The sequence below is a fragment of the Mycteria americana genome, chromosome 25 (assembly GCF_035582795.1).
Source record: "Mycteria americana isolate JAX WOST 10 ecotype Jacksonville Zoo and Gardens chromosome 25, USCA_MyAme_1.0, whole genome shotgun sequence".
Taxonomy (NCBI): Eukaryota; Metazoa; Chordata; class Aves; order Ciconiiformes; family Ciconiidae; genus Mycteria; species Mycteria americana.
In genome coordinates, this window is record NC_134389.1 from 1,296,109 (window position 1) to 1,320,884 (window position 24,776).

The 24,776-nt window shown below is 46.9% G+C and overlaps 1 protein-coding gene across 3 annotated transcripts; it reads right to left on the reverse strand.

Annotated features, from left to right (window-relative positions):
* Nucleotides 1-1,022: 1,022 nt before the first annotated feature.
* On the reverse strand, nucleotides 1,023-14,815 carry ANP32E (acidic nuclear phosphoprotein 32 family member E). Of its 3 annotated transcripts, none has more exons than XM_075525197.1 (7): nucleotides 14,519-14,815; nucleotides 12,465-12,614; nucleotides 11,700-11,822; nucleotides 10,063-10,228; nucleotides 8,361-8,515; nucleotides 6,151-6,205; nucleotides 1,023-3,878 (listed from the first exon to the last, which is right to left on the reverse strand). In XM_075525197.1, the coding sequence occupies exons 1-7, from the start codon at nucleotides 14,570-14,572 to the stop codon at nucleotides 3,811-3,813; spliced, it is 771 nt and encodes a 256-aa protein (XP_075381312.1). In that variant the 5' UTR covers nucleotides 14,573-14,815; the 3' UTR covers nucleotides 1,023-3,810. The 3 variants fall into 3 exon arrangements, with proteins under 3 accessions (XP_075381312.1, XP_075381311.1, XP_075381310.1); XM_075525196.1 differs by having other exon boundaries at nucleotides 1,023-3,875; nucleotides 8,361-8,518; nucleotides 14,519-14,813; XM_075525195.1 differs by having other exon boundaries at nucleotides 8,361-8,518; nucleotides 14,519-14,812.
* Between the last annotated feature and the right edge of the window lie 9,961 nt (nucleotides 14,816-24,776).

Below are 24,776 nucleotides of genomic sequence, written 5' to 3' on the forward strand. Positions count from 1 at the left end.
GACTGCCAGGCTGTGGCAGGGAGAAAGGTGGTTTGTGGCAGGTCACAACAAGCTGCTCACCTCTGACAGAATGAGCTCAGGAGCCCGCCAGCCCACGCCTCAAGTTTTTCCTGATTTTGAAGACATGCCTACACAGCACTAAATTTCCTCTCGTCTCCTTTGCCATGCATGTACCAGAATGGAACAGCTTGGTTTTAGTTAACATAAAACCACCAGTATCCCCAGGAGGTAGACTAACTTCTGTTAAAAACAATCCTAAAGCTCGGGTTCCCCATTTGGTCTCACTCCAGTGGGCAAATAGGTGCACAGGGAGCATCCTTGGATAGAAAGGCAATTCCTTTGCACACTTAAAACAAGCAAAAAAAAAAAATATCCCAGAAAACCACCACCCATTTCTTGGCTAATCACTCGTCTAGTAGAAGAAAAGCCTGTTTAGTTACAAGCTTTCTGAAATGCATCCCGGGGATTTTTGCCAAGAATGCTGGACTAAGCCCAAAATAAAAACAAAGCTATGTCTAGCTGTATAGGAGAAGCAGCTTTTTTTAAAACATTGTTCTTGAAGGAGGAGTAACTTGCAGAAACCAAGGCAGCTGCTTTGAAAGGACAGCATTAGGCTTGCAGCTCAGGCTGTTGGGCACACCAAGTCAGCATTTATGAAAAGCAAAATATAACCAGGCTCTTGATTTTCATTTTTAAGACTCGCCCAGAACTGCATAGCTCAGCAACACTCGAATGGTATTGATTTATACAGTATGCAACAGCCCTGTCAGCTCCAGCACTTGTTTCTACGTTAAACTCATCTGGAAACACTTTGAGTGAACTATCCAGACATCACTTGGGGTTTCCCACAGCATCCTTCCTCGACTGTGCCAATGTTCATAAAGTCCAAGTTCTAGCCCCAGAAAGATACACAATTCTGCAGGTTTCCCAATGAAAAGGCAACAGGAAAGAACGATTACCTCTTACTCCATTCCTTAAGAAATGTCACATTCTCCACAGCTGTACGTACTAAAAGAAGTAATCCAATACAATAGTCTCAATTTATTTGAAATAATTCGGTTTGAAAACTTTTTAATTTAAAATTTACAGCACACGTGGGGAGGAAACATGTTTTGTTACAACTAAAAATTATCAGAAGAGTGCTGCAGGGTTGTTTTCTTTAATTTAACACTGTCATGGCTTTATTCAAAACACAGTTGCACAAAATCAGTTACTCCAAAGTTTAAGGAAAGAGTTTGATAAGGAACCGAAACACACTATATACATACTGCCATACAAAGAGCATTAAAATAGGACAAAACCTCTACAAAATATAAAACCCACCCTTACATATTTGCATGAAAAGACCACCCACCAAGCAAAAAAGTTTCAAAAGTTATCTGGAGGCTCTGTATTACTTATTTTAAAAAATGCTATGCTGTTTAATTGCATGCCAAGCTGACAAATATGAAACTATACTTAGATGGTAACACTGAGGAAAAGACAAAGTTACTCAGGAAGTTCAGTTTTGTGCGAGGCTCAGATTTTTAGATGTAGCGGCTGATGCACGACACTGCAAGTTGTTTTTAGGAAGTTTAAGTCTGCCTATCTTCAGGAAGGTCTGCTAAACCCTCCTGAGTTTATTCTCTTTTGTCCAATTAGCTCATCCAATGTCAAAACTGGACTCGCTTCCTGAAACAAGACCAGTACTCAAATAGTTTTAATCCATCAAAATAGTAAGTTTTTTTCCATTTAAAACTAATGTTATATGCATCAGTAGAAGACAGTTAAGGAAAACCCTGACAATGAGGTACTTTGAAGTACACGCTTATAAATAATAGGTTCCAATCATTCGCCGAGACTAAAAAAAATAAGCAAAAAGATGGGAAAACACACTTTTCTATCTCAAAGCTGAGCACAAAGCAACTGCCTTGAACACAGAGCCTCCACGACAAGATAGGATGTGCACTTACCTAGGATTTCTAGTCATTCAGTATTCATACACAAACACAGGAACTTAGATTGTGGTTGCAAATGTAGTTTTACCACTACTTTTCTAGTGTCTTTACAGATATTCATTAAAAAATGCAAAACCCATTTCGTCAGTTCATTTCCAAGTATATTGCCGTCTGCCTGACTCGTTTCATTCCGATGCCTTTAATGGCTGGCTATGCTTTACAGCTACATGAGAAACTATGATTTAAGGCTCTATTTGGGGGGGAAAAAAAAAAACCCACACACACAAGAAACTGGGCTTTGCAGAACTTCAACCCTGCAGTATCTAAACTTGATTTAAGAGTTGGAAGTCACGTTTAAAGTCTGCTAGTGTGTGAAAGACCTATTAAATATTCACAGGTAACCAACTGATGGGTGACTGACTCTTACTTAGGTCCAGGAAATCTCCCTCTTCCCCACCCTTGGTGTCTCCCCCGGTTTAATGGCAGCTATTGTCAGCCAAGACAGATACAAAAATAAGTCTCTTGAATAAAGCTGTGTGTGATATTTGGTTCAGTACCTACGTGAAACAAATGTAAATTAGTTTTATATCACGACTACCGTTTTAAATCCAAATCATGACTGAAAGAGGAACGCTGTACGTCTGTACTTGTTTTGCAGTGGCTTGAACAGAAAGCATGAATCCATTGGGGCAGAATTATTAAGACCTGGTGGTCACAATCAGGCTGCTAGGAAAAAAGCTTGTCTGCATGTCTCCTGTACTTGCCACCAACTGTACGCAATGGAACAAGTTTCTGCAGCCATTCAATATAAAAAACCCTAAACTATTAACTAGTATTATACACGAACTTGAATGTTTTGCCTACAACCAGATTTAAAAAGTTTAAAAGGTGACCTGCGAAGAAAGACTAACTCATGTTCATCTTTCCCCTTTCAACGATTCTATAAAAGTGGGGGGGGGTGTTTGAAAAAAGTGTGCTTGAAGGAGCTACCCGTTAATTTCTGCATTAGAAATGCATATATTTTATAGCCAAACACCATGATTGCTGCAGAATTCCCAAAATGACAATGCAAGAGCGAAGTGAGTGAAAGTTTAACAAAGACTTCTAGCGAAATGCTTTAAAACTACAGATTATTTGCTTTTGTTAATACCTGCAATGACTATTTTGGAGAAAATTTACGGATTACGACCCTTTCAGTTTGCCAAGATACGTTCTCGAAGGTATCTAGTGAACACTCCAGCAAACACTGAACATCTGAACAAGCAGGGGGGAAAAAAAAAAAAATCTTCTGAAACCCACTGAGGCTTTACAATGTAACACACAAAATGGATAGAAGACTTAAAAAAATATTACAGGAGTCACCTTTTAAAAAGCTGAAATGAAGGTGTAATCTAGTTGTTGATTTCAAATAGAATCCCTGGTAAACTCAGACTATAGTCAAGACTGGAATTTGCCATATAGCATTTTGAGTTCAGCTTTTTAAGTATAAAAACTTTAAAATCTTGAAGGAAATTCACAATATTAAACCCATCTGAAATGGGTGTTTTAACTCTGGGCTAATGACGACCAACACAGCAAGCTTGTATAAAATTAAAGAGCTCCAAATAAAAGTCTAGGGGGAAAAACTTGACAATGGCTTCAGTGATTATAGGGCTGAAAATTGTCTTCTACATATAGGTTCACTAACAGGCTATTATATCTTATTTGGAATGGTAAAAAGGGCAAGAATAGTAAAACCACACTTCTCCTATAAAAAGGTAACATATTATCTTCTGTAGGGACATCTATGGTACATGGAGACATACAGATCTGCATAATCACTATTGCGTATTCTGTAACTTAAGAGTCTGGTCCTACTTGTGTCTATAACAAATTAATCATCCTCTTCCTCGCCTTCATCTTCAGGGTCTCGTTTCCTCTTCTCCCCTCGAATGCCCTCTGCTAAGGAAAAGAGGTATGCATACATCTCATTACGTTCTGCTCAGACATCGCGAATGTAACGTTATACTTGTCGAAAAGGTAACGGAAATAGATCGCTGTTTGTTTGTAGTTAACGCATCCACCCCGTAACATCTCTGTTGCTTATGGCTCTCAAAAAAAGCCCAGTTTACATCACTGAATAATTCACGCAGGCCATATTAAACTAAGTTCAAGCTAAGCACGTGCTGTTCCATACGGGAATTATCAAGATGAAGTGGATTTATAAAAAAGTTTCTGTTAACGTATCTTTGAGAACTAAAAGGGAAATGACATTTTTCCCTCTCCCTAACTTCAGTTTTCAGAAGCCGCATACGCCCTGCCCCAACCCCAGCAGTTTCTGCAGATACCAAGTGAAACACGCTCCGTTCTCTCTCCAATGACAAACCGATACAAGCATCTCGCATAAACATCTCTGAGCTTATTCTTAGAAATATGCTTAATTCGGTCAGTGGACTCTGCGCTCTTGTGGTGAAATCATGAAATGCAATTTTGTCAAATCTAATAGATTTCTTTTCCAGCAGTCATTTCCTGGCTAATTAGCCATCCTGACCTCCTGCTTTCTTGTCTTAATAGATGCAAAGGCTGCATTTGTAAAGAGCGAAGAATTAGCATTACTACTTCAGAATTTCTTGTTTTTCAAGTGCAAGATACATCTCCAAAAATTGCTCCGTTAAGCCAAGCATACAGACGAGACGAGGACTAGTCTGGTGAGAAATTCTAGAATTTGCATACAGTTGACATCGACTTTGGGGTTTCAGGACTAATACCAAACCTTGCTGGTAGGGGTAGTTTAAAGATTAGGACAGAGTTCCTAACCATTAGAAAAGCAAAGTCCTGGAAGAGCCTCGTAGCAAGAAAAGTACAGAGGAAAAGCCAGCTAATTTTCAGATGAAGCTTGATAATTTTTTTAAAGGGACTTTAGCAGCCATTGACTGGTAGTAGCAGGGGACTCCCATCTGGTGTCAATCTCACCACTTGGAACACAGAGATGCATACAACTAAGGCACCCACAAATCGGAGTACACCGATATCTGCACAAGAATCAAGAACAAGCCTTCTGCCTGGAGAGCAACTTCTGTTCCAGCGGTCCAGAACAGAGTAGGAGCATCAAACCTAAGGCTGGTCCCTACGGTGAAGGCTTGGAAATCTCAAACAAGGTGCAAAAAAGAATGAGCGGTATCTTTGTCCTGTTTAACTTCTTGCAGGTCCTTTTTAAAATATCCGAAGATAAAATAAAAGTTTTTATGAAATATTCTCAAGTAACCCACTTCTTGCAAACAGAACTTTACATTCTGAAAAATACCAAAGGAACAGCATCAGCCTGCAAGGATGCCACTTTTTCCACATCAGTTATACACCCGCGATACACCGCACCTTCTGAAAGCGGGATGAACCACACACGCTGGCTTTTTTTTTTTTTTTTTGCAAGCTTTTGACTATCATGCCTACGTCTGACATCAAAACAGTAACTTACAAAATTAAGAAGTTACAACCATTGATAAAAAGACCCGATAGAAAAAAATCTGATTAGGCTCACTAGCTAAGCCGTTAGGCAGGGTGCTGGCTCGTGTTTGCCTCCTAGGAGCTGCCTCTGAAGCAGAAGGGTTTACTGGAGAAGGCACTTCCAGCCTGATAAAGGGAAAAGACGCAGCTGCTACTGCTGCTTCTGGGGCTTTGCCAGTGGAGCCTCTGGTGCATGAAACAAGGTATTTTAAAGGTACGTAAATAACATTTGCAAGGTATACAGAAGAGTTCCTCTCCTCTTCGTGTTGGAACATTAAAATTTCTAACTGTGTAGGAGATGCAGTATCTTTCACTTTAGAACACTGCTTCAACGAGAGACTTTGAAAACCTGTCCTTTCTTCCTTAGTTTTATTTTACAAGTGAGCAGACAAGAAATATCAAGCACAGCTTGATATTTATATTTATAAATCGATATAAATCTAGTATTTATAAGTTATAAATCTAATATTTATAAATATATGATAAATATCATAAATATGATGTGATCAATATATATGATAAATATAGGATATGTATGATAAATACACTGCTACTTTACTACCTGCTCGAGCTCTTGCTTAACCGATCCCAAAATACTTCACATACCTTCAGAAGCAGACCAGCCAAACAGCGATTCATGCCATTAAAGTGCACATCCCAAACTTGCAAAGTTACAGCATTATAAAGAATCAATTGTTTTAGTCACAACTTTAATAACTTGAGAACTTACCTTCTTCCTCCTCATCACCTCCTTCTTCAACATAGTCATCATCGTCATCTTCATCCTTGACAAAAATTGTGAAATATTTTTAAAATTGCCGTTTATTTAGGTTTTCCTTACGCGCTGATCCTGAGCAGAAATTCGGAAAACCCCCACTTACTCTGTTCAGAGGTCACATTCCACATTTACTTTTTCGTTACTGGACATCCATAACAGAAGGATGGGCAGCCAAAATGACTATCGTACATTTAATCACCCTAGCCAGCGTATTATCTGGCCCAGTATTCTCCTCTCTTTGTTCTTCCCACTTATCACTACCTTACACCAGCTCAAGAGTAAGTTATTGCAAAATTAACCGAAGAGGCCACGACAGCAAACAGATGACAAACAGCTTTAGTTTTCCTTTTAACCCACTGTCATTAAAGGACAAGGAAGAGGAGAAAGCAGAACAGCTAATATCTTCACAAAATTCTTGTTTCTACGTCAAACAAATTAAGTTGTTCAGGATCTTTGTCTTGGTGTTGTTTTGTTTGTTTTTTTTTTTTTTTAAAGCTGATAGCTGAAAAATGTAAACCAATTAACAATCAGCAGCCCCAGAAAATTAAACAATGGTGCAAGATCACTGCCCTGCTGGCACAACGTCAAGCCTTGAAGACAAACTGAAGTCTCATTTTTATATCCATCTGCTACATCAAATTTTATACATAGGGTAATGTAACAAGTAAAAACGTGAGAATGTTAGCAAGCCCATCTGACATTTGCCCTTAGAAGATGGGAATTAAAAAACACTCTGGATTAATTCATCGCCATTAGAATGGTGCATGATTTCATTTTCCAAATTAATTTTCCAAAATACAGGGAGAAGCTAGCAGGCCAGAACTCTTTCAAAACTTGTCGTACTTCCCCCTGACCACCACCTGTTCCCAGCCTAAATGAACACAAAATACAAAACTCAGTAGCTGGGTTTGCTGCACCATCAGCAGACGGGCCACGGTTCTGAACTCCCCTACTGTTACCACAGCTCTGTGTGGCAATTCCTAGTCACCTAACATGCATACACTAATGACCACACGCGATTAATTCCTGATATTCTTCCTAGTCGCATATTGTTCATTTTCCAAAGAACTATCTCCAAGGACTTGGCTTCAAAACAGATTTACTTATTTAGTTTTAGCTTCATTAATTGTGTTACAGACATTACCTCTCTGAAGAGGTAAGTGTTAAGGCAGGAACGAAGTTACGTTCGTAAGCAAATCATGAGCGCTAGCAACAAGAACAAAATGAAGAACACCAAAGATTTTCTGCATATCCCATGTGAAACACAGCTGATTGGAAGTAAACTCTTATCAAAAGTAACAGTAATGGAAAAGATGTCAACAGGGGTTTTTTTGATCTGAAGCGTGCAAGCTCCTTGCACAGACTTGCACACAAAATCCATGCCAGACACATTCTCCCTCCAAAACCCCCGTAGCTGTCAAAGGCGAGCACTAACTCAGGACTCCTTGGTTTTACTTCTACACAATAATCATTTAGGCCTGACCAGTTTATATCTACAAGAATCTAGTCACAACCTTGTAAAACATGTATATTTTCTTATCTTAATACTCCTCCACTTGCTTTTTAGCACAGTACTACTTGAAAGATCCTGTGGGCTATTTTCCACAGCTCTTCACCACCACCACTAAGAACGTTTTTCAAATGAGTGCACGGTAGAAAACCCAGCATTTATTACAGAAAAAAACACAGATTTTTCCTTTGTTTCATCTTACTTGAAGTACTGGTAACCTGTTGCTACTTCATTCTCTTTTTTCGCAAGACTAGGGTATTTTCTTTGGTTTTCCAAAGCGAATTAATTCATTCTACTTAATATGTATTTCTATTCTGACAATTTAATTGGTAGTAGCGCAGAGTTTCAAAACGTTGGGGAGAACGGATTCTTTAGCTTACAGAGAATAACGAGGCTCTACCATCCTGCAACATTAAGGGGTGGGATGAAAGTCGACCAAGTCTTGGAAGTCAGCCAGGACCATCTTCAGAGCCGACAGCCACCACGCATGTGCAAGTTAACACTTTGTACTTCCGCGACAGCAGCGGTCTCTAAAATACCTCACTGCGCCTCCCCTGCATTTATCTCCTGTGTCTGTATGTTTAATTTAACACAGCACTCTGTAGGCAGTTTTTCTTCATTTCTTGGATTTGGTGGAATTTACAAACTTTACCTGAATCTCTTCTTTCATCAGGTATGAAAGACCAACTTCCTCCTCCTCTTCACCTTCCCCCAAATCTGAACCTCCATCATCTTCATCATCTTCCTCTTCATATTCTCCTGGAGGACCAGCTTCATCCTCATCTTCATCATCGTCATCTTCATCTCCTTCTGAAATGAAGGATACACTTATACATATACGCTAAAAGTTGAGTTTCCTTAGTTCCTCTTTATGCAAGTTTGTACACACCAGGTCAAGCTAGTTGCTAACTTTTTTTTTCCAGAAGGGTTTGGGGTTTTTAAATTTTTTTTTAAATGCAGGCAACATGTGGGAAACAAGCATGATTTTAATTAAGTTAATCTTTATAATTTTTTTCCCTGAAGAAAGGCTACCAACATTTTTACATCACAAGCTTCAGGCAAAATTCTCGACGCCCGAAGCAGCTACGTATGCAAACTCCTGCAAGGCAGCTGAAAATTTAGTCAGGGGCAGGAGAAGAGAGACTTCTCTATAGAATCAAACCTGAAAATATTTCAAGGCAAAACCAGCTTACCTATTACATTTATCAGTTATTTAATCACTTACTAGTAACTACGAAACACTTACAGTTCCAAGGAGATGATCTCTCATTTCATTTCTATGTCTGGAGCATATAATCACTTTCACAGTTTCAGTTAAGCGAAGAAACGACAAAGTGATTTAACACTTAAATTCATTTTCAAGTTAATAACCTATTAATCTATTTTCAAATACTGGATTTATTTTCACATTCCAGGTATCAACTATTTGGCTTTCATTGAGTTCTTTTAACGCAGGTTTCCAAACTTTGACGTGTCCGAGTACTCGTCAGCAGCGCCTTGACAGCCGTGACCCAGCACACCGCAGCTCCCAGCTAATGACTTAAGGCACAAAGAAAACACCGAGAAACCTCTGTCGTGAACAGAGAGAGCCCAAACCTCGCTCATTATTTGTGGGGGAATTTCACACAGACATGCATGAGACACTGCATCACAACAGCAGCCCATCATATTTGCTAACAGTGCTCGAACACGTTTTGGATGTTTTTTTTCTTAACAGCTTTGACTGCGTCAGTCATCCGTTAAGCCAGGTATGTTTAAAGAGCAGCACGCATGCTGTTCCTGCAGTTACATCCATGTAGAATTTGTAGCCACACACTGACAGACCCATACCTACGGGTTTTGTTTTCAACCAGGTAACAATGGAAAAAGAGGGAGGAATAGCCTCGTTAATGACTACAACTGAGGTCAGATCAAAAGGAACTATATACATTTTGGAACAAAAAATTGGATTATACTTGAGCATGGGACTGAAGCCTTTACAAAAAACAGTAAAATTGTAAATTTTCATACAAAATAATCTGTATTTGGCCCCTTGCTTTGTATCATTCAGTAGTGCTAAAGTGCTTTACTACTGGCAACAACTTATGTTGAGAATATTTCTATCTTTGTAACAATATCTTCAGTCACTTTTCCTTAAACTCAGAAGGCTTCTGCAACAACACTCAAAACCTTTAACAGGACTTTTCCTTCTGTATCACAGTGTGTTAATATCAACTGAGTTCTAGAAGTCTGCGCTTCGAAAGTAAGAGCACAGAATTGTGCTAGTGCATTCAAGAAGTCACTGTACCCCACGCTACATTTACATCTTTGTTACAGCGTACTATTTCTATCCACAGTTTATTTCAGGAAGTTACCCTCATCATCATCATCTTCTGAGTCCGGTGCTTCATTATCTTCCTGATCAAATCCATCTAGGTATGTGATTTGCTGAAGCAGCTCAAAAATGCTGTCTCTGTAATCCTCGAGGTTTGTAATCTCACAGTTGAACAGGTCAAGGCTCTTCAAGTTTTTGAGATTTTGCTGAAAACAAATGAAAAGGGTTTTTTTTTTTCCCCTCCCTATTTCTTGCAATGGTACTTCAAGTTACAGTGCGGTCACAGCCCAAATACAGTTAACCATATAGCCAGCTTCAGAATTTATTTTGTCCCCATCCCTTCTTTTCTATTCAGTATTTCACTCCCCATTAAATACAAACTTCAGTTCAAAAAGTCGTCTGCGGTAGTTAGAACTCCTAACGAAAGTGCTTTTGCAGATCAGCTCCACAGCGCGTTAGCAGCACGCCCAACACATCACTGAAGCACTCGACCACCGTGCGCAGCCTGCATAACACCCGTTTGGGGCTGGGTTTTGTTTCCATAGCCTGCTTTTGTCCAGGCAATCCTGGGCAAAAACTTAACGACTCCAGCAGCCTTTCAGTAAAGTTTGACTAATTTAATTACAGGCATCTTGAGAGGAGCAAGCAAGAGGCACTTGGCAGGATTTATAACTACGCTACAGAATTTGCCTTCCAAACAATAAAGACTAGACAACCGATGGTGATTTTTCTCACCTTTCAGGCTTTACACACATACAGAACGAGCCACCTGCGTGGCTTGGCAAATGCCTAAGATCTAAATAAAAGTGTTTCTTCTATAGAGCACTAACTGCTTCACTTAGTCTACTAACTGCTGGGTTAAAGCACCACTAAAGCAGATGAAGAATCTTTATGAGCAGTTTTAAACATATGCAGTTTATATAAAAATCCTAAAAAAAAGATCATCAGCTAGAAAAATGGGTGCATAGATCAGGTAGTGACAGGCGCCGGCAGCTTCCTCCTACATTTAAATAAGCTACTACTGGTGCTTTCCAGGTTTGCTCCTAACTGCCCTCTCACACACGCGTCCTAATCGCTTCACAGTTTAATGAAAGCTTAAGGCTGTTGCTTATCAGACAAAGTATACCTTAACGAATGAACACAAGAGGATTAGCAAGACATAACTTGGCTACTTTTCTTTCAAAGACAAAACAGAAGCTCAAAAGTCTCTTATTTAGTACATCCCACTGCTAACACAGAAAGATTTCTACAGCAGTACGTTTGCAAGTACTGTCTCTAATAACCACGACATTGAGTTAATCAAGTCAGGACCAACAGGAATGAATACTGACAAACCTCAAACACCGCGGTATCCATTTCACCTGAGCTGGCAAGAAAAAAGTTACACAGAACATATGACAAGTAAGAAATTTCATTTCGCATGCCTTTCAGCTTAAAGGGAATTTAAGCACCTAGCACGTATCACGCTGCATCTTTGCACTCGCTGCTTTCTTACGTTGTACTGGTTGAACCCCCCCGTCTGCTGTTTCTATCCGCTGCTTGAAAAACTGCTCATACAGCCCTTACAGCCAAGTTTGTACCATTCCATTGCCAAAAAATCAATTTATTCTTGATTAAAAAAAAAAAAGTATTTATTAGATTTAAATTTTCTGGTCACCCCTCTCACGTCGTACTTACAAGAGCTTCCACAGTGCCAAGATCTTTGATTTTGTTGCCACTTAGATTTAGATATGTGAGATTTGGACATCTTTCTGCAAGGACCTCCAGGCCTCCTGAAATTATGTTGTCGCTCAACTCCAGCTATTATACAGAAAAAATTTAAGTAATTAAATGATTAGATTTTTCCCACCAGATTCAGACCCGCATCATTTTTAATCGTTCTCCCTTTAACTGAACGGTTTAATCACAAAGCTGAACACTTTTGAAGAGTCCCCCAAGTTAACAAGCGCTAGCTGAGTTATCGCTTTGGCTGTCAAAAAGTTTACATTCGCTTTGAGAATTATAAAGTACTCCTTAACATCTCTGGGGGTTGGAGACTTAAATTGGAAGTGAGCAGAACACAAAATACTGGAATTCACTGCAAGCCTCCATTCTGCCAGCGACGTCCAACTTCACATCGTTGGGTTGGGCAACCCAACGGCCTCTCGCCAACCATCAGCACTCAGCGAGACACGGCCGACCTTCGCATTTTTAACAGAGCAGCACCTACTCTCCTAAGACTCCTTCACCAAGCCCCACTTGGGCATAATTAACTGGAGATACACAAAACAATTTCAGATCTTTAAAACCCACCCCGTAGATGGGATGCGGCATCGTTCCACAGGCCTGTCATCTCATAACGCACCATCAGTGCCACCCAAGTTCAACCGCGAGGGCTGAAAGGCACAACCGTGGGTTGTCACCCGTGGCTTTTACTTCTCAAAGCAGGCAAGATACACGTACCTTTCGGAGCTTACTCAACGTGGGAAGTTTGGCCAGCGATGTCAGCTCTACATTGGCCATGCTAAGAAACTCAAGTTCTTTAAATGAATCATTCAGGCCTTCGATTTCGCCGTTGCTGGATCGGCAGTTATCGAGCACCAACTCTGTCACCTTCGAATAGGACAGCGAGTCATTGGTTGGTTTAACGAGCATCAAAAAAACCACACACTTCATCTAAACCACAACTTGGAGACTGTTAAATATCTGTTGGTTTGGTTTAAATTTAGACTAGGCTTGTGGTCCGAAATCACTGACACCCGCCTATTTAACAAAAAAAAGTATGCAAGTTTCCCTTCCTTTGAGCATGCTTCAAATCCTGCAAAAAACTGCTATCTGACCCCAAACTTTATTGACGGACACTTTTATAACTTCCTGCAGTGCCACCGCAGCCTGGCGTGCGCTGCCCTCGTATACAAGTGACCTGCTAACTTGTTTCTAAAGTCTAATAATTTAATTGGGCCTACTCAAACCTATAAAAGCATTCAATTTCTTTCTGAACCCTAAACCTTCTGGCTCCAGATTATTTTAGCAGTGAGTTCTGCAGGTTAATTAAGCCCAATTAAATTATTTCTTCATGCCAAAGCCACTAAAGCAACTAGATAATCAATACAGGTCGCATACTTTGAAAAGCGGCAACAAGGAGCAGCCAATGAATTTTAAATTATTTTATCTATAGTGGAACACACCTCTCATTAGAAAGGACGTTAACAAGGCGACTCTTCCTTCCCCCCCGTACGCTTTTAAATAATAACATTTTAAGACCCCTGCAGAAGCCTCCGAGCGGCACGCTTTGCCAGCGCCAAGGAAAGTCTCGCTATTGTTTTATTTTTCCATCAGAAAACGTGACTCCAAAGAAGGACAAAGTTTTAAAGCAAGCTGCCAGGGAAGAGGAGACCTTCACGGCTTCGCCCGAGGAAGACGCACGCTGGAAGCGCACGGAGGCCTTTCCAGGTACCTGCCACCCATAAACTCGCGGAAACACGAGCCGTTGGGTGAAATCAACGGCTTTGGGCGCTTGTTCCCCACTCCCCCGCGAGTCGGGGCGGCCTCGCAGCCACATCGCCCTGCCTGGACTTTACTCCCGGGGCGAGCGAGAGGCGCCGGGCGCTGGTTCTTCTTACTGACCTCGATGCAAAACCGGCTGCCAGAGCCACGCGTGGGGCAGCCTGGGTCCGTGGCATGACCACGGGGGGCGAGGGCCGTCCCACGCGATGTGTCCCCCAGGCTTTGGCGTGGATGGGCGGGGGGGGGGGGGAAGGCGGGGTGGTATTTTGTGAGGGGCAGCGCGCAGCCTCGCAGCGCACGTGAGCTCCCCAATTTTCAGCTTTTTCTCCCCCCCCCCCCCCCCCATCTTTCCGAAGAAACGGGAAGTTGGCGGCGGAGGGTGCGGGGGGACACCGCGACGCCGCTTTCGTTAACCGGGGGCTGGGGGGGGGGGGCACCCCCCGGCTCTCCCCACCGTGCGCCCGGCGGGGCGGCGGCAGGAAGGCGCGGGACCGAGCCGGCCGCGCCACGCAGCGCACGGGAGGGGGGGGGGGAGAAGGGGGGGGGGAGGCGGAAAACAACATTAATTAAAAAAAAAAAAAAAAAGGGATGAGGGAAGGGTTGAGGCTGGACTCGGCGCGACCGTGACCTGTTTACTACAGCCGCGCTCGCAAGTTGGAGGCGGCCAGCGGCGAGCCGGGAGAGGATTAACGGCGGGCCAAGTTGGGGGCCCGCCCGCGCCCCTCAGCCAACTTCGGGGGGCGAGGCCCGACCCCGCGGCGCGAAGTTGGCGGCGAGGCGGGGAGGGAAGGAGGGAGGGAAGGAGGAAGGGAGGGGGCGCGGGTCCCCGCCGCCCGCCGCCCACCGCCCCGGGGCCGGCGCCCGGAAGCGCCGCCCGCGCCCCGCGGGGCTCCTGCGCCACGGCTGACCCAGATTCGGCGGCGCCGCCGGGCCGGGCCCGCGCGGCCTGAGGCGGCGGCGGTCGCCCGTGCGGGGGCGGGAGCGCGGCCCGCCGCCCCGCCGCCCCTCACCTTCTCGGGGGCCCGGTTCCTCAACTCCAGGTTGATGCGCTTCTTCATCTCCATCGCCCCCCCCTCCCGCGGCTCCGCAGTGGCGAGGGAGGGTGGCCGGGCGCGGCGGGGGACCGGCCGCGGGGTCGCTGCTGCGGCGGCCGCCGCCGGGAGGGAACCGGGAGTGGGGAGGGGAACGCCGCGGGCAGCCGCCGCCGCCGCCCCGCTCCGCACGCAGCTCCGGCCCCGTCAATGGCCGCTCGCACACTGAGCCTCCATGACATGGCGCATGGCGCCCCCTCCCGCCGCCACGCCCCCGTCCCGGGGCGGGGCTTCCTCCGCGCCACCGCCCCTCTCATTGGCCCCGCCACGCCGTGGGGGGCGCCGCGCGATTGGCTGGCCGCGCTGCCCGTCTGGCGGCGCGGCCTTTTAAAGGCGGTGGAAGAGTCGGGGGAGGGAGGAGGAGGGGGCGGGGTTTGGGCTTTGTGCGCGCGGCGGGGGCGCGCGCGCGGGCTGGCGGGAGCGGCGCGCCGGGGCGCGCGCCCTTCGCACGTGGTGGTGGGGAGGTCACGCGTGGGGTTTGGCACGCGTGGTTGCAGGAGGGGTGGTCGGAGGGGGGTGCTGCAAGCGGCGTTCGGCACGTGGCGTTTTGCACGCCTCCTCGCGTGGCGTGGGGGCTGCGGGCGGGAGGTTGCGTGTCCGGTTACACGGAGGGAAGGCTGCAGCGGGGGGGTTTGCGCCGCTTCCAGGGGGCGAGTTCCACGGGGAGGGGGGGGTGTATGCGCTGTTGTATGGCCTCGAGGGGCTGCAGGTGGGGGGGTTGCATGCCCCGTTGCACTGGTGTGAGCTGCTCGCGTGGGCTTGCACTGCCTGCTCCCTCCCACGGAGGGATTGCATCCCCTGTTGTGCCGTGGCGGGGGGGGGGGGCTGCAGATGGGCGTTTGCATGCTCCGTTGCACTGGGGTGGGCTGCTCGCGGGGGTTTGCACGACTACTTGCACGGGGAATGAGGCTCCAGGCACCGCTTTGCAAGCGGGGGTTTGCATGCCTGGTTGCAGAAGGGGGCTGCAGGCAGGGGGTTTGCATGCCGGGTTGCAGATGGGGGTTGCATGCCTGGTTGCAGAAGGGGGTTGCAGGCACGGGTTTGCATGCCTGGTTGCATGGGGATGGTGCAGGTGGGGCTTTGCACGTGGCATCTTGCATGAGGGGTTGCACACAGGGTTTTGCATGCCTGGTTGCATGGAGGACTGCAAGCAGAGTTGCACAGCGGGCGTTGCACGCCCGGTTGCATGGCTGTTTTATATGCCTCGTTGCACGGGTACTGCAGACAAGTGTTTGCGTGTGGGATTTTGCATGCGTGGGTGCGTGGAGGGGTGGGCTGCGGCTGGGGGTTTGCAGCTGGGGTGTCGCATGGGTGATGGTGCAGGGGGGTTTGCATGCCCGGTTGCGCGGAGGTTTGCACGCCCCGGGGTTGTAGCCTCTCCTGGAGGCTCTGAAGGCAAGGCGCTGCCCAGCTTCCCTCTTCCTGGCAGACCTTTTGGGGTGCATCCTCCGCGTGCGCGGTCGCCGCAGGCGAGCTCACCGCGAGGCGGGTCGGAGGCTTGCTGAATGCAAGCTCAAACGTGGATACTGTCAGCGTGGGGCCTTCGGCTGGCCATGCCCCGTTAGCGTCTCCCCGCCGATGGCTGCACGGGCCTTGCAGTTAAAATTGCAAAAAACCACCACCGGTAAAGGACGTACAAACCCCTCGAGCAGGGAAACGCGCAGGGGAGGGCGTGATGCCAAAGCAAACCCGCAGGCGAAACCTGCTGGGTCCTGCCGGGTCTGGCCAAATCTCGGTGCGGGCTCCCTGCAGCCCCCTGTGACTGAGAAGCTGCCGTTGTTGCTGTTAATTTGCGTTATTTTTTGTTAATGTGCATGAAGGCAGCTTTGCGAACTTATAGGATGTATAGAGGAAGGTAGATGCACGAGCAAACAGCTGTGTAATAGCGTAATTCTTTGATTTTTGAGGCACCGCTGGGTGGATCTATATGGTTTATATACACCTGGAAGCATGCAAAACTTTTTTGCTATTTAAAATTAAATACTATTTCTATATTTAAAGCTTCGGTGCTGGAAGATGCTGAGCTCCAGCCACACCGCGGCCGCTGAATCATGCCCATAAGCCACTAACGTGCTTAATGCTAAGTACAGGCAGGAGTGCTTTGCCAGGCTGGAAGCGTTAGTCCCTGCTAGACAAGCAATTCCAAATATTTATGTGTTGATTCTTTTAGCTTTGAGACACGAATAGCCGGAGACATTTTGGCAACTCGGTGGCAGAAAACAGCAAAAGAAAAACCCAGCGACATGGGAGTCTCTGCGGGTCTGCCCTGCTTTGTGTGAACTGAGCGGGGAAAATATTTCCTGTTTCGGGATCAAATAGTGAGAGTTTGGGCAGCCCGTTTCTCTGGTTATTTGAGAAGGGGTTAAAAAATGGGCTCAAAAAGACTGAATCTTGCCCCGTCGGTGCCATATTTGGTCTGGAAGGTATTTTATTTTAGGGGGTCTCGGATACCACGTCGCCCACTGATGTGGGAAAAGGAATGGGTGGTTTTGCTGAAGGGGAGAACCCATTGCAACGCGGAGCATTGCTTTGGCTGAAATCGGGATTTATTTGTGATAGCTGATATTGAAGGGTTTAAAAATAGACATTTGGAAAAAATACACATTTGGAAATAAAAGTTTGTGGGGGGACTTGAGGCTGGGTTTAATACCGGCAATATTCTGTCATTGCAGAATTGTACTTAGTGCTTACTTTTCCTAACATTGTGGGGTTTAAACCGAGTCTGCGATCCTCCAGTGTCGGCATTACCCACATCGGGATCGATTTAATTTCAAATTTGGTGTCTGCTTTTGGACAGGAACGGAAAAAAAGCATTTCAGGGTAAAGCTGAACCTAGAGAGTATCTCTAATGTTGCTGATTAGCCAGGAAAAAAAATCAGTGTATTCGGTCAGGCGGTGCAGCGAGTCTGCGTCCTCCCCGCGCAGCCCCCAGCCCCGACGCTGGGCTCGCACCTCGTCCCGTGCCCGTTGGCTACAGGAGTCCTGGTCCGAGAGGCGTGCCATGAAGTAAATGGAAGGAAAACGGGAGAATTAAGGACTAAAAGGGAAAAATACGCTTTTTTTTATTTCGGATCCAGTTGCTCCACGTGATGCTGATGGAAGTGGTTCGTGTTCGCCGCTCTCGTCGGGGCTTTGAGATCTGACGTGAGGTTGGTATTGATGGACGTACCGGGACGCTGCGTGACGACACCTTACAAATAATAAATGCAGGAGACTCTGTCTCGGCCCTCGGCAGTAATTGTGTCAATCTGCACAAAGTCAAGTTTCCTTCCCCAAAACGCCCTCCTCATCTTAACAGGTCTCTCAAAAAGGGGGTTGCAAACCCCAGGGCCGGTTACCTCCTTGCTGGCCCCGTGGAGGGCGGCTTCGAGCTGCTCTTCCGTAGTCGTATGCATTTCATGTGCATCGCTGGCTTTTTTTGGGGGGTGAAACCAGGCCCCTGTTAACCCCCCCGTGGTTGCTCCTGTACAAGTGCTGCGCCAAAAAGCGGGATCGCCAACACCCGGAGTGAGAAACAAGCCCTAAAGCCACCCCAGCCCCCTTTTTTTTTTTTTCCCCCCTTTTCTTTTGCATCTGTGGGGATGTGGGGGCTGGATGCCGCTCCTGAGGCTGGCCCACGTTAAATGCATCCAAAAAACGGCAGTCGCCCTCCGCCACGGGATAGCGGAGGGTGAGCGGAGTCGCGTCGGCGCCTGCTCCGGGACTTGCCTGGGTGCTCGCAAAGCCCCCGTGGGCTGCAGCTCCCTCGGGACGTTGCGCCCGGATCCTGGGAGCACGATTCGTTTCTCAGTTTGATAAGGTGCTGCTAGAAAACACCGGAGGCCTTGAGAGACCTTCTGCTTGCTTCTTGCCTGAAGATAACTAGGAAACGTTTTCAAAACCGGAGGGAAATCCTCTTTGTGTTAAAGCAGCTTATCCCGTGGAGGTTTGCTGGGAGAGCTGGGCGGCCGTTTGCAGAGCCGAGGGTCGGGCAGGCGTTGCGCGAGCGGTGAAAAAAGGGGTAAATCTGGGGAAGCAACTTGTGAAAGCATCCGGACGCGGCGCGGGAGGATGGCTTCACCCCCGGCTTGGGATGCAGACTGAGGAAAAGCTCCCGGTTTTACCGTCGGGAAGGACCCCGGGTGAGATCTTGGTTTTCCTGTTAGAAACGCAGGCGTGCCTTTCCGAAGAAAAGGAATTAACATGTTAAACTCTTAATATTTTCACTGATACAAGGGTGTTTGCTCACTCTTGGTATCGTGTGCAAGACTGCGGGTCCCGTAACGGAAAACCTGGGATTTTCCCCCGGTCGGAGCTCCCCGGGGCGTTGGGGGTGGCCGAGGATGGTGCGGCTGGAGCAGAGCCCAGCAGCGGGGACCGGGACCGATGCTTTTCCTACCGCTTGAGGGAAGGTGCGTTGAGTGTTGCAAGAAAAAAGAGCATTTATAAGCTCCAGAGATTTGGGTGAATAATACCCGCTTTGGGAAAGCGGTGAGGTCGTTTCCGTCATTAGTTGTAATTAGGTCAGGACATACCTCCTCCTAAACACTGCTATAGCTTGAATATAGGTTTTGGCCCTTTCTTCTGGTCTCGAAGTGAGCTATAAAACTAAGCCGGGTTTTTACAATAAACTGGGTTTATTGTGTATGTCTTCACATCTTTAACTTCTCTGTGTGGTTGGGTTTGTCTCGCGCTTTTGGAAAGGGCTTGTGGTTTTCCGTCCCTCGGCGTCAGGAACACCGCCGTTGAGTATTGATGCCACTAATTATTTAGTATTATTTTTTTTATTAATAAACTTAGCATATTACAAGCTTCATGCACAGATTTTATTTTCCCTTGATTTTTTTTTTCCTTCATTGCAGGGTTCAAAATCTCAGCGCCATGTATTCAGAAATTATTTTCCTGAGCTCTCCTAGGCAAAGCTCAGCATTTTTTATCAACTTTTGTAGCAGCGAGGAGCCAGGAGGTGGCACTGGCTGGCAGCGCATTCGGGTCTCGCTCCCTTCAGCAGCTCCTGGCCCTGTTTTGGAGCCTCTTGGCTTCCCTAGAAAATAAAATACTTCTACTTTTCAATGTTGGGAGCCTGGATAAGCCCACAAGCCGGGGTGCGAGATGGCAGGACTGCCTGGTGATGGCACCGTCCGTGGCACCGCTGCTCTGTGGGTGTAGAGGAGATGGATGGGTTTGGGTCGTACCTGCTCCGGCAGGTTGGGGAGTTTCTGCCTGAGGTTTTGAGGGCGAGCTCGAGGGAGCTTGAAGCTCTGCGAGCCTGGGGGCTGTGCGGACCTGACCGCCGCGAGCTCCGCTTGTTGGGTTGACTCAACCTCTGTTGACTTGCGGGAGCTCCAAGACCACGCAGGAGGACCTGGATCAGGTTTGCTGCCCCTCTTTCCCCGTAACCCTTCCAAAGAAAAGCAGCGTAGACACACGGAGTGTGGGATTGCATTTTTTTTCCCCAGCTGGGCCAAGAGGAACCTTATAAACTCAGATTTCCTGACCAAAAAACACCCTCTTTCCGCACACGTTGTTCTGCGTGGGGAGCTGGTGCAGGCTGTATTGGTTGGAGGGACTTTTTTTTTTGGTTCAACTTCTCATTACACTGCAGATATTGCTGGTGTTTCTAGAAAATAAATAGTATTAAGAGCAATTCTGGAAAAACCTAAATGGAAAACTTCTGCCTGCTTTTTCTAGCTGCCTATTAGCTTAAAACTTACGGGTTTAGATGCTTGAAAAGATCCTTTTGATGGGACAAGCGCTGTACAAGCACCTTGCATTTGTTATCCCTGTTCTGCTGGTGTTCACTGATGACTTACCAAGCGACTGCAAATGAAACCGCACCGCCGGCCGCCGCAAACCTTGTGGCAGATGGTTGCCGGCATGGAGGGTTTGTCCCAAAACAGCCCCATTTAACGCGGTGGCCTGGGAAGACGGGACGTGGCACCGTCTGCATCTGGTCCCCGAGGTGCTGAGGTTTTCCTGGAGAAATGGGGTGGCAATTGGGGAGGCGGGAGCAGGTTAGCCCAGCTCGGGGGGTGGATGGGGCTGGTGTTTCTCCTGCTTTCCCGGAGGGTGTTGGTGGCTTCATGCTAGAGACCGAACACCAATTGTTAGTAATTTTATTGGCAGGAGTTCATATTTACAACAGAATAATAGGAAATAGGAAAGAACCTAGTCATTACAAAGCTGTTCAGTGTTTGCACAAACGTTACGGCTGGGGACGGCATCATCCCTCTATTGAAAACTTTGTAGATAAAGTCACAACTGTACTAAAAACAGAGGTGACCGCTTCGTTCAGGGGATGTAATTTCCAGCACGGTGACGATGTTCTTTTCTTCATCAAAGCCGTCATGTCTGAAACGAGGGGAAAAGGTGAGGAAGTGGTTGCCACGTCCTCCTATTGTGTTTCAAGCCACGCTTGTGGCGCGATGGGGATTTCGTGTGTGCCTGGGATGTCGGTGAGCTTCGGCCTCTGGAAAAAGGGGATTTGGGTGGTTGAGCAGCGGAGGTGCCCGGGGCTCAGACCCACTTTGGGCCGGGGGTACCAAAAGTGTTCACCCCATCGAAGCTCCCGCTGAAGGCTGTATGCGAAGAGGTCGGTTGGGTGCTTTGGAAAAATACCCTAAAATGCCTCTTCAGGTCATTAGTGACAATTAAAGCTTCTTTGGTTGCCCCTGGCATTGCAGCTGGATGCCTGAAAGGTTTAATTATTTTTTTAGTTATTTCGAAAAGCTGCTGCAAAGCGCTGCTTGCTGCTGCTTTAGAAAGAATTGAATTTTGCTGGCTTGAAGACGGGCTTTTAGGGAACGCTTAAATCCTACGGGGCTTTAGTACCTTCTGAGGAGGAGCGCGGGGAGTCATAGCAGGAAACCCAGGAGGCTGAGGAGGATGACGAGGGGGAGGTGGCACCGGAGGGGCGATCCCACCGACTCCTGGCAAGTCAAGGAAAATAAATCAGTCCCAAAAAAATTGCTCGTTTCAACGTGCTAGAAGCCAGTGGCAGAGTTTGTGCCCTGCCTGGCTCCTCTGCCTTCCTAACTATCCCTGGTGGCTGCTCCTTGGGGGAAGAAATCGCATCGTAGCCCTGGAGCGTGCTTCGCTCTCGCTGAGCGAAGGGAAGGTGTCGCTGAAAGCTGGGGGGTGACATCCTCTTCCGCAAATCCCTGCCCCAAAGCCCTGGTGCTGCTTGGATGGATGGATGGGAAAAGGAATCGCCTGCGATGTGACAACATAGGATTGACTTGTAAGATATCCACAGGGATCCCTCACTGGCACGGGTTTGATATTATTTAATTAGGAAAACTGGGAATTTCCCTTTCCCTGACCTTCTTCTGTGCAAACTGGCAAAATAAGGCCACAGCAAACTAATCACAGCTATTGCATGGATGCTCTTTGCCCGAATTTGAGTTGTTCAGTGATTTAAAATCAACATTTTAAATCCCTTTATTTCTTCGTGCCACAGTGGTTTCGGCCAGGAAGGCCCCCTTTTTTCGGAAATACGAAGAGAAAGTCCAACTCACCTCATGTGAATATATGGTGGGTATTAATGTGGTGGGTATTAATGTGGTGTTCTCGGTGTAATATTCTACCGTTGCATATAAGTAATCACCTGGAACGAAAGCATTGTCCTGATGAGTCTGGGTCAATATTTAGTATAACCAAGCAGGCATCTTGCCTACTCAAGCCATTATAATAATAACACTAATAACACCGAGCATCAATTCCATAGGTTGGAAACTTAATTTTAGAGGCTGCCTGGGTTGGGGGCTGAGTTCGCTTGTGAGCGGCGACGGCAGCGTGCTGGGGGGGTGCAGGAGTCTTGTTACTGCCGCAGAAATCAAAGCGAATCCCTGCCCAGGAGCTGCTACCGGGGTTATCTCTGCTCTGAGTCCATCTCAATAACCTTTTTAGCTCAGCAAGAGGTCATTTCAGATGGTAACGAGAACCACTGAGGGCAGAACAGCTCCAGAAAAATGTCTTTTAACTCGACTTTTAATCTCGGTTTACGTTTTGCCCCAAAGCATCGCTTGATTTATAGTGGTCAGACCCATTGGGTGTTAGGGCATGTATTCCCTACAGGTTATTCACATTTGCATGGGAAGTTCCTGATGTGGTTCAGGCAGAAATGTTTTCATCTGAGGGGGTCTCCAGAGGCTCCTTTTAAAGTCGGTGGAGATACTGGGTACCAGTTTCTCTCCGTTGCCACTAAAGGGGGCCGGGGGCACCTGTGCTCTGTGCACATCATCCAGGGTTAGGTGAGAGGACTCCCACCCTTATATCACGATGTTATTATTGCCGGTCTTTTCCCCTCTGAATAGTCAATGTAATTCAAATTAATCCGAATAACTCGGATAAACAAACTGCCGCTATTTTGCTCGCGTGTCCTGCCCGAGCACCCGCGGTGGCTGTAACCAGCCCCTCCAATTCCCACACGGCCACGATTCGGCAAACCCTCTTAATTCATCTAAGCAGCGTCTCCCCACACCTCAGGTCCGTTTTCCTAGGGGTATTTCTGCAAAACTCCAATGCAGTGAGGACCTCGGGCTGCGGCAGCGCCTTCGTTTCCTTCCGCCGTGCGCGGCAGCCTTGAGCTTTTAGCTTAAATTAAAGATTGAGGGCGCTGAGGTCCGTGCTGGTGGCAGCACGGGGGGGTGGGATGGGCTCAGCGTCCCTTGGGGGTTATTTGTAATTGCAGAGGACTCGATTCAGTGGCTTCTCGGTGCCTTTGCATTGGTTTTTATGGGCAAAGCCTGATCTCCCTGCCTGGCAGAGGCTGGATGGAGACCTCCCAGCATCCTTTCCAACCCCGGTTATTCCAGCTTGCTCATGCAGCTTGCATAAAATGATCCAAAAAAAGCAAGAATTTCTCACTGAAACGAGATGCGTAGTCGTATAGAAACTCTGTAATCTCCTCTTCTTCTCCTATCTCAGCATTCCCTAAAAACAAACAAAAAAGGAACGGTTCGTCATCCGGCACCATAAGCAGAGACTCGTGTTGAGCTGGCTGGACACGCTTTCACGTGAACGGTTTCATTGATTTATTGGTGCTTTCTGCAAAACCTGCTCCCTGGTGGGAGTAACGGATTCGCAATCTGGCCCGTAATTAAATCAGAGACTTCACAACAACAGGTAATGTGTTGCAGACCGGACCAGAGCTCCTCCCAGGTGGGTTTTTTCCTTTATTTTGGGCGCAGATGTGCCGGGAGAGGGAGATGCAGTAATGGGGTTGCAGCCCCCTGGTCACGTTCCGGCACCCCATACCCCAACTTTATTCTGGGGTGCATCTCAAAGCTCTGCTTCGTGCATTTTGAGCCGCTCCCCAGCCACCGACCTGGCTGCTTTATTCCTCACGTGCCTCTTGCTGTGAAATTGCTGAAGGCTCAGAAAGGAGCCTTGCATTTCCTTAGGGCTGGGTCCCTATAAATAGATTTCTGAATCCTATGGCGTTGTCAAAGTCGTATTAAGTCACTCATTTCCCTTTTCCAAATACAAGGTTAAATGCGTTTTCTTTTTTGAGGCCTTGTAAAGCAGACTAATGGGGAATATCGATACTGTAATACTTGTGTACTCATATACTTGCATACTCATACAATAAGATAAGATACTCATGCTATATTTCGTACTCATATATACAGATAATATGAATTATAAATACTATAAGCTACACTATTAATAAACTGTAATGATGCCATTAGTCATGCCCGGGACCAGCCATAGCTCTGGGCACCCCTCTCTAAAACTTTCCACCATTTCCCAGCGTAGCCCCAAATTTCTCGGCGCCGGCAGCGGGCTGAGCAAGAAGCCTGGCTCCAAAAACTCTCAGCATTAGGAAATTATGTGAAAACGGTGACCCAGCCTAAAGATTCCTGCGCGGGCATCAAAGCCCTGGGGTAGGAGTTGGGTCTGCGGTTCGTCGTACGGCGCAGCCTCCTCCGTTGCCGTGCGAAACGCCCCGACCCGTCCTATCCCCATCCGAAACCGGGAGCTGCGTCGCGTAGCGTAGACCCACCCCACGCGCCTTCCCACGCTCGCCCTTTGAAAATACTCTGTCCTTTTGGCTCCGGTGGTGTAAACTCCGGCTCTTGGGGCGCATTATCCCATGCACGAAGCTTTCTGAGAAAGTTATTCCAAGTTGGCTGTTGTATTTATGCTGGAGCCGTGCTAAGAATAATAGAGGAGTTCTATTGCCGCAAAGAGCTTC